We start from the raw sequence: 10,463 nt of genomic DNA, 5'->3' as shown, positions 1-10,463 counted from the left end.
ATAGCTTATGCCTCCCCATACCATAACTCCACCGCCACCATGGGGCACTGTGTTAACAACGTTGACATCAGCAAACCACTCGCCCACATGACTCGATTCGCGCTGTCTGCCACCTGCCCGGTACAGTTGAAACCAAGATTAATCCGTGAAGAGCACACTTCTCCAGCGTGCCAGTGGCCATTGAAGGTGAGCATTTGCCCACTGAAGTCGGTTATGACGCCAAACTGCAGTCAAACTGCAGTCAAACAATGTGAGACAGTTTCTGACAGATTGTACAGAAATTCTTCTGTTGTGCAAACACACAGATTCGTCAGCTGTCTGGGTGGCTGGTCTCAGACGATCCTGCTGGTGAAGAAGCCAGATATAGAGGTCCTGGGCTAGCGTGGTTACACATCGTCTGCAGTTGTGAGGCCAGTTGGACGTTCTGCCAAATTCTGTAAAACAACATTGGAGGTGGCTTATGGTAGAGAAATTAACATTCAATTATCTGGCAACAGCTGTGGCATTGTGTTGTGTGACAAAACTGCATATTTTAGAGTGGCTTATATTGTCCCCAGCACAAGGTGCACCTGTGTAATGATAATGCTGTTTAATCAGTTTCTTGATATGCCACACATGTCATTTGGATGGAATATCTTGGCAAAGGAGAAATGCTCGCTAACAGGGATGTAAACAAATTTGTGCATAATATTTTCGTTAAATAAGCTTTTTCTGCCTTTAAAAATTTCTGGGATCTTTGTTGTTGGGTTTTATATTTTTATTCTGTGTATTTTTCTGGTCTCTGACACCCAAAGTCAATAAAATACTTGCTATTTATCAATAAAATGTGGTAAGTTAGTCATTTTTGTGAAATACCCTTTCAATGGAGGTATTCGTATTGATATAGAACAAGACAAAAACAGCAATGCTGCCCCTAAGGGCATTCAACATGCTCTAAGCAACCAGTATTTTGTTTGTTTTTACCATAAAGCCCTTACTAAGGCAATTCTGGAATAGTGGTGTCAGGGGTGCGTAACTGGTGGCATGGAAGTCAAACGCAGGAGAGCAGAACTTGGTAAATAGCCGGAGCCGTTTAATGTACACAAATACCGGCATACAAAAATAACAAAACACATGGGCAAACAACCCGTATCGCACCAGTCACATAAAGTACACGTACTTACAATAAACAATTCCTGACAAGGACATGGGGGAAACAGAGGAACATATACAACATGTAATGACCTTCTTGATCCAAATCAGTCAGGTTTCAAGACTAGTCATTCAACTGAGACTGCTCTTCTATCACGGAGGCGCTCCGCACTGCTAAAGCTAACTCTCTCTCCTCTGCTCTCATCCTTCTAGACCTATCGGCTGCCTTCGATACTGTGAACCATCAGATCCTCCTCTCCACCCTCTCCGAGTTGGGCATCTCCGGCGCGGCCCACGCTTGGATTGCGTCCTACCTGACAGGTCGCTCCTACCAGGTGGCGTAGCGAGAATCTGTCTCCTCACCACGCGCTCTCACCACTGGTGTCCCCCAGGGCTCTGTTCTAGGCCCTCTCCTATTCTCGCTATACACCAAGTCACTTGGCTCCGTCATAACCTCACATGGTCTCTCCTATCATTGCTATGCAGACAACACACAATTAATCTTCTCCTTTCCCCCTTCTGATGACCAGGTGGCGAATCGCATCTCTGCATGTCTGGCAGACATATCAGTGTGGATGACGGATCACCACCTCAAGCTGAACCTCGGCAAGACGGAGCTGCTCTTCCTCCCGGGGAAGGACTGCCCGTTCCATGATCTCGCCATCACGGTTGACAACTCCATTGTGTCCTCCTCCCAGAGCGCTAAGAACCTTGGCGTGATCCTGGACAACACCCTGTCGTTCTCAACTAACATCAAGGCGGTGGCCCGTTCCTGTAGGTTCATGCTCTACAACATCCGCAGAGTACGACCCTGCCTCACACAGGAAGCGGCGCAGGTCCTAATCCAGGCACTTGTCATCTCCCGTCTGGATTACTGCAACTCGCTGTTGGCTGGGCTCCCTGCCTGTGCCATTAACCCCCTACAACTCATCCAGAACGCCGCAGCCCGTCTGGTGTTCAACCTTCCCAAGTTCTCTCACGTCACCCTGCTCCTCCGCTCTCTCCACTGGCTTCCAGTTGAAGCTCGCATCCGCTACAAGACCATGGTGCTTGCCTACGGAGCTGTGAGGGGAACGGCACCTCAGTACCTCCAGGCTCTGATCAGGCCCTACACCCAAACAAGGGCACTGCGTTCATCCACCTCTGGCCTGCTCGCCTCCCTACCACTGAGGAAGTACAGTTCCCGCTCAGCCCAGTCAAAACTGTTCGCTGCTCTGGCCCCCCAATGGTGGAACAAACTCCCTCACGACGCCAGGACAGCGGAGTCAATCACCACCTTCCGGAGACACCTGAAACCCCACCTCTTTAAGGAATACCTAGGATAGAATAAAGTAATCCTTCTCACCCCCCCCCCTTAAAATATTTAGTTGCACTATTGTAAAGTGGCTGTTCCACTGGATGTGATAAGGTGAATGCACCAATTTGTAAGTCGCTCTGGATAAGAGCGTCTGCTAAATGACTTAAATGTAATGTAAATGTAATGTAAATGTAATTAGGGGATTGAAACCAGGTGAGTGCGACAAACGGACAAAACAAATGGGACATGAAAAATAAATCAAGGATGGCTAGAAGACCGGTGACGTCGACCGCCGAACACCGCCCGAACAAGGAGAGGAACCGACTTCGGCAGAAGTCATGACAGTACCTCCCCCTTGACGCGCGACTCCAGCTGCGCGCCGACACCGACCTTCGGGACGACGAGGCACAGGGCGATCCGGGCGGAGACGGTGGAAATCCCGCAGCATAGAAGGGTCCAACACGTCCTCGACCGGAACCCAGCATCTCTCATCCGGACCGTACCTCTCCCAGTCCACGAGGTATTGAAGGCCCCTCGCCCGACGTCTCGAATCAAGGATGGATCGAACGGAGTATGCCGTGGCCCCCTCGTTGACCAGAGGGGGCGGAGGAACCTCCCGCACCTCAGCTTCCTGGAGCGGACCAGCCACCATCGGCCTGAGGAGAGGCTGTAACCTATAACATACCTTGTTCACTCTCCTCAGTACTTTAAATGGCCCCACAAAACGCAGACCCAGCTTCCGACAGGGAAGGCGGAGGGGCAGGTTCCGGGTCGAGAGCCAGACCCGGTCCGCACCGGGGCCTCACTGCGATGACGGTCTGCGCCCACTTTCTGGCGCAGCATGGCGTGCTGAAGATGGACGGCGTCCCATGTCTCCTCTGCACGTCGGAACCAGTCATCCACCACAGGAGCTTCGGTCTGACTCTGATGGCAAGGAGCCAGAACCGGCTGATACCCTAACGCACACTGAAAGAAGTTAGTGGAGTGAGTTCTGGGCCATCTCTGCCCAAGGCAGGAATGCTGCCCACTCCCCAGGCCAGTCCTGGCAATAAGACCTCAGAAACCTACCCATATCCTGGTTAACTCTTTCGTCCTGCCCGTTACTCTCGCGGTGAAAGCCTGAGGTAAGGCTGACCGAGACCCCCAGACATTCCATGAACACCCTCCAGACCCTCGAAGTGAACTGGGGACCCCGATCATACACTATATCCTTAGGCATCCCATAGTGCCGGAAGACGTGAGTAAACAAGGCCTCCGCAGTCTGTAGGGCCATAGGGAGACTGTGCAAAGGGAGGAGATGACAGGATATAGATAAACGATCCACAACGACCAGGATCGTGATGTTTCCCTATGAAGGTGGAAGATCGGTTATGAAATCCACCGACAGGTGCGACCACGGCCGTTGTGGAACGGGTAAGGGTTGTAACATACCTCTGGGCAGGTGCCAAGGAGCCTTACACTGCGCGCACACCGAACAGGAGGACACAAACCCTCACATCCTTAGCCAAGGTGGGCCACCAGTACTTCCCACTAAGACAGCGCACTGTTCGACCAATCACAGGATGACCAGAGCAGGGTGACGTGTGGGCCCAATAGATCAACCGGTCACGGACAGCAAACGGAATGTACAGACGCCCAGCTGGACACTGAGGGGGAGAGGGCTCTGTATGTAACGCACCCTCAATGTCCGCATCCAGCTCCCGCACTCCCACATTACCGGCGCCGCCAAACAAGAGGCGGGGAGTATGGGAGTGCGATCCATGGACCTCTCCTCTGTGTCATACCACCGGGACAGTGCGTCTACCTAAACGTTCTGGGAACCTGGTCCGTACAAAAGGGTGAAAACAAAACAGGTGAAAACATGGCACACCTTGCCTGGCGAGGGTTCAGTCTCCTTGCTGACCGGATGTACTCCAGATTGCGGTGATCAGTCCAGATGAGAAAAGGGTGTTTAGCCCCCTCAAGCCAATGTCTCCATGCCTTAAAGGCCTTGACTACAGCCAACAGCTCCCGGTCCCCCACGTCATAGTCTTACTCCGCTGAGATTCTTCGAGAAGAAGGCACAGGGGCGGAGTCGAGTGCTGAGAGAGCACCGCTCCTTTCCTAGCCTTGGACATGTCCACCTCCACTATGAACGCCAAAGAGGGATACAGATGGGCCAGCACGGGCACGGAGGTAAACAGAGCCCTTAGTTGCCCAAAAGTCCTGTCCGCCTCCACTGACCACTGCAGACGTACAGGACCCCCCTTCAGCAGTGAGATAATGGAAGCAGCCACCTGACCAAAACCCCAGATAGATCTCCGGTAGTAATTGGAAAACCCTAAAAATCGCTGCACCTCCTTTACTGTGGTGGGAGCCGGCCAATTACGCACTGCTGAAATGCGGTCACTCTCCATCTCCACCCCTGAGGTGGAAATGCGATACCCTATGAAGGAGATGGCTTGCTGAAATAACAGGCATTTATCAGTATTGACGTACAGGTCATGCTCCATCAGTCGTCCAAGTACCTTGCGCACCAAAGACACATGCTCGGCGCATGTAGCGGAGTATACTGGAATGTCATCGATATACACCACTACACCCTGCCTGTGCAGGTCCCTGAAAATCTTGTTGACAAAGGATTGGAAGACTGATGGAGCATTCATCAACCCGTAGGGAATGACGAGGTACTCATAATGCCCTGAGGTGGTACTAAACGCCATCTTCCACTTGTCTCCCTCCCGGATACGCACCAGGTGATATGCGATCCTGAGCACCAGTTTTGTGAAGAAGCGCGCCCCGTGCATTGACTCGGGTAGCGGGTAACTATGCCTCAACGTGATTTGATTTAGACCTCGATAATCAATGCACGGGTGCAAATCTCCATCCTTCTTCACAAAAAAGATACTCAAGGAGACGGGTGAAGTGGATGACCGAATGTACCCCTGACGCAGGGATTCGGAGACATATTTCTCCATAGCCACCGTCTCCACTTGTGACAGGGGATACACGTGACTCCTGAGAAGTGCAGCGTCTACCAGGAGATATATCGCAGAGTCAAATCGTCATATTCTGGAGGGATGCGCACAGCGGAGACCTGGTCTGGAGTTTCCACCATGGTAGCACCAACGGAAACCCCTACACACCTCCCCGAGCACTCTCGCAACCACCCCGTGAGAGCCTTCTGTTGCCATGAAATAGAGGGGTTATGATGAGCTAACCAGGGAAGGCCAGTACCACGGGAATTGCAGGAGTGTCAATGAGAAAGAAACTGATTCTCTCCTCGTGACTCACATCACCATGGCCAGGGAGATAGTGGCTTCCCTGCTTAGCCCAGACCACAATGGTCAACTATCCAGAGCGTGAACTGGGAAAGATCTAGCCACAGGGATAATGGGGATCATAAGACTATAAGTGAGCGCTCTGTCAATAAAATTCCCAGCTGCGCCTGAATCGACTTGCACCTTATGCTGGGAATGTGGGGGAAAATCAGGAAAACAAACACTTACAAACAGTTGTACAACAGAGGACTCTGAATGAGAGTGGTGCAGACTCACCTGGGGTGACGACAGAGTGCCCTCGACTCCCAGAGGGACCAACCCGGCACCGACCGGCAGCGTGTCCTCTGTGGCCACAGATAGTGCACGAACTGGAATGCCCTCCAGTCTTCCTTTGCACCGCCCCTCCCAGCTCCATAGGTTTAGGAGAGGGGGTGCGAGCAGGTTGTCCAGCCGGATGCACAGGTTCACCAGCTGATCCAACGTGAGGGATGGACAACAGTAGTGGTTGATCAGGGCCCTTTCGTTCCATCCCGCGCCGGCAGCCAGGGTCCTAAACTCTAGGGCAAACTCCCGGGCGCTCCTCGTCTCCTGCCTCAGCTGGAAGAGGCGCTCACCTGCCGCTCCACCCTCGAGCGGGTGGCTGAAGACTGCCCGGGTGAACTCAGTGAAGTCCTCCAACGCCGCTTCTCCTTCTCCCCACATGGTGTTGGCCCACTCCAGAGATCTCCCTGTGAGGCACGAGATGAGGGCGGACACCCTCTCCCTTCCCGAGGGAGCTGGGTAAATGGTGCCTAGGTATAGGTCCAGCTGTAACAGGAAACCCTGGCACCGTGCCGCCATGCCATCATACTCCCTGGGAAGGGCGAGACGCATCCCACTTGGACCAGTTGCAGAAGGAGTGAGTAGTGGAGGTTCGGGTTGCTTTCTTGAACACGCTGGTGGACCTCCCTGTCTCTCCCAACGGTCCAGGGTCTGGATAACTTAATCCATGATGGCGCTGAGATGGTGGATTATGTTCTCTTGCTCCTGGATATGCTCCTCGACCCCTATACCAGGGGCACCTGCTCCTGCTGACTCCATAGCTGGTCGGGAATTCTGTCAGGGGTGTGTAACTGGTGGCATGGAAGTCAAACGCAGGAGAGCAGAACTTAATAAATAGCCGGAGCCGTTTAATGTACATAACTACCGGCATACAAAAATAACAAAAAATATGGGCAAAAAAAACACCGCCCGAACAAGGAGAAGAACCGACTTCGGCAGAAGTCTTGACAAGTGTTGGAAAAATATCTAAGTAATTGAAAAAGAGGACCAGAACCTATGATATGAATAATCAAGGACTTGGGATGATAAGGTTCTATCTGCAAAATATAGTTTTGTTTTGATAATTAGTCATTTTCAAGTCCCAGAGCTCAACTGTTTTGTGATGTCTTCCTCTTTCATGACTCAACAAGTACATCACCTTAAATACAATTATTTTGATCGACAACCCAGAATTGTTTGATTGGATTTCAGATAGAACCTTGTAGCACCAAGTTGAAAGGTGTTTGTGCAGATAGTACTTTCAGATATTAAAAAAATATTGAACATAGTGTATCTCACATTTAAAGACCACCTAAAGAGAGTAACTCTATCTGAATGACAAATGTTTTATCAAAATGTCAGAACCAGATAGGTCACCGAATGTAAAAGAAATCGTGTCAACTCACCCCACTCTCCCCTATGCACATTGTGTAATTTACTGATTGTCCCTAACCCATCCCCATAGGGATGTCGAATGTCAAACCAAATTGACCATGGGCATTACGATTGGGTAGCGTGCAGCTACGCCCCGAATTGATGATTACCTGGGTCAGCCAGCTCTGGGCATGGGGCATAATTGAAATAAACTCATCCCAGGGGTTCCACTCATACAGTGGCATACCATTCTTTCCTAACAGCTCGCAAATCTCTGTTTTGGATGACACTGACTTTAAATTCAAAATTTGACACGAGAAGAAATGTTTCTGACTCATATCAATGACATAGACTGTTTTCTGAATGAGAATTTGCTTTAAAGGGGCAGTCGCGCTTCAACAACGGCCCCTGGTCCAGTGGGAGCATATAAGGCCCTGCCCCGCCCCCCTTTTGGAAAAGCTGACCACGACTCCATTTTGTTGATCCCTGCCTACAGGCAGAAACTCAAACAAGAGGCTCCCACGCTGAGGTCTGTCCAACGCTGGTCAGACCAAGCTGACTCCACACTCCAAGACTGCTTACATCACGTGGACTGGGACATGTTTCGTATGCGTCAGATAAAAATATTGACGAATACGCTGATTCGGTGTGCGAGTTCATTAGAACGTGCATCGAAGATGTCGTTCCCATAGCAACGATAAAAACATTCCCTAACCAGAAACCGTGGATTGATGGCAGCATTCGCGTGAAACTGAAAGCGCGAACCACTGCTTTTAATCAGGGCAAGGTGTCTGGCAACATGACCGAATACAAACAGTGCAGCTATTCCCTCCGCAAGGCTATTAAACAAGCTAAGCGTCTGTACAGAGACAAAGTGGAATCTCAATTCAACGGCTCAGACACAAGAGGCATGTGGCAGGGTCTACAGTCAATCACGGACTACAAGAAGAAACCCAGCCCAGTCACGGACCAGGATGTCTTGCTCCCAGTCAGACTAAATAACTTTTTTGCCCGCTTTGAGGACAATACAGTGCCACTGACACGGCCTGCAACGAAAACATGCGGTCTCTCCTTCACTGCAGCCGAGGTGAGTAAGACATTTAAACGTGTTAACCCTCGCAAGGCTGCAGGCCCAGACGGCATCCCCAGCCGCGCCCTCAGAGCATGCGCAGACCAGCTGGCCGGTGTGTTTACGGACATATTCAATCAATCATTATACCAGTCTGCTGTTCCCACATGCTTCAAGAGGGCCACCATTGTTCCTGTTCCCAAGAAAGCTAAGGTAACTGAGCTAAACGACTACCACCCCGTTGCACTCACTTCCGTCATCATGAAGTGCTTTGAGAGACTAGTCAAGAACCATATCACCTCCACCCTACCTGACAACCTAGACCCACGCCAATTTGCTTACCGCCCAAATAGGTCCACAGACGATGCAATCTCAACCACACTGCACACTGCCCTAACCCACCTGGACAAGAGGAATACCTATGTGAGAATGCTGTTCATTGACTACAGCTCGTCATTCAACACCATAGTACCCTCCAAGCTCGTCATCAAGCTCGAGACCCTGGGTCTCGACGCCGCCCTGTGCAACTGGGTACTGGACTTCCTGACGGGCCGCCCCCAGGTGGTGAGGGTAGGCAACAACATCTCCTCCCCGCTGATCCTCAACACGGGGGCCCCACAAGGGTGCGTTCTGAGCTCTCTCCTGTACTCCCTGTTCACCCACGACTGCGAGGCCACGCACGCCTCCAACTCAATCATCAAGTTTGCGGATGACACAACAGTGGTAGGCTTGATTACCAACAACGACGAGACGGCCTAACAGGGAGGAGGTGAGGGCCCTCGGAGTGTGGTGTCAGGAAAATAACCTCACACTCAACGTCAACAAAACTAAGGAGATGATTGTGGACTTCAGGAAACAGCAGAGGGAACACCCCCCTATCCACATCGATGGAACAGTAGTGGAGAGGGTAGCAAGTTTTAAGTTCCTCGGCATACACATCACAGACAAACTGAATTGGTCCACTCACACTGACAGCGTCGTGAAGAAGGCGCAGCAGCGCCTCTTCAACCTCAGGAGGCTGAAGAAATTCGGCTTGTCACCAAAAGCACTCACAAACTTCTACAGATGCACAATCGAGGGCATCCTGGCGGGCTGTATCACCGCCTGGTACGGCAACTGCTCCGCCCTCAACTGTAAGGCTCTCCAGAGGGTAGTGAGGACTGCACAACGCATCACCGGGGGCAAACTACCTGCCCCCCAGGACACCTACACCACCCGATGTTACAGGAAGGCCATAAAGATCATCAAGGACATCAACCACCCGAACCACTGCCTGTTCACCCCGCTATCATCCAGAAGGCGAGGTCAGTACAGGTGCATCAAAGCTGGGACCGAGAGACTGAAAAACAGCTTCTATCTCAAGGCCATCAGACTGTTAAACAGCCACCACTAACATTGAGTGGCTGCTGCCAACACACTGTCATTGACACTGACCCAACTCCAGCCACTTTAATAATGGGAATTGATGGGAAATTATGTAAATATATCACTAGCCACTTTAAACAATGCTACCTTATATAATGTTACTTACCCTACATTATTCATCTCTTATGCATACGTATATACTGTACTCTACATCATCGACTGCATCCTTATGTAATACATGTATCACTAGCCACTTTAACTATGCCACTTTGTTTACTTTGTCTACATACTCATCTCATATGTATATACTGTACTCGATACCATCTACTGTATGCTGCTCTGTACCATCACTCATTCATATATCCTTATGTACATATTCTTTATCCCCTTACACTGTGTATAAGACAGTAGGTTTGGAATTGTTAGTTAGATTACTTGTTGGTTATCACTGCATTGTCGGAACTAGAAGCACAAGCATTTCGCTACACTCGCATTAACATCTGCTAACCATGTGTATGTGACAAATAAAATAAAATTTGATTTGATTTGATTTGACCCAGCAAAATAGCCCAATAACATCAAAGATCCACCACCATATTTTACAGTAGGTATGGGCATATTTTCAGCTTATGCATTCTCATTTTGACGACAAACCCATCACTGATGT

General features: G+C 50.4%; 1 protein-coding gene across 1 annotated transcript; it reads left to right on the top strand.

Moving 5' to 3' along the window:
• Window positions 1–1,352: 1,352 nt before the first annotated feature.
• Window positions 1,353–2,456, top strand: LOC124007317 (the record flags this gene model as incomplete). The annotated part of the gene is made up of 2 exons (XM_046317800.1): window positions 1,353–1,466; window positions 1,662–2,456. Coding segments are annotated over 2 exons (909 nt in total), but the record flags the coding sequence as incomplete, so codon positions are not given.
• Window positions 2,457–10,463: the final 8,007 nt, after the last annotated feature.

Source organism: Oncorhynchus gorbuscha, linkage group LG20, assembly GCF_021184085.1.
Source record: "Oncorhynchus gorbuscha isolate QuinsamMale2020 ecotype Even-year linkage group LG20, OgorEven_v1.0, whole genome shotgun sequence".
Lineage (NCBI taxonomy): Eukaryota > Metazoa > Chordata > Actinopteri > Salmoniformes > Salmonidae > Oncorhynchus > Oncorhynchus gorbuscha.
The sequence above is the reverse complement of the archived record's forward strand: the minus strand, read 5'-3'. Positions and strand labels throughout refer to the sequence as shown.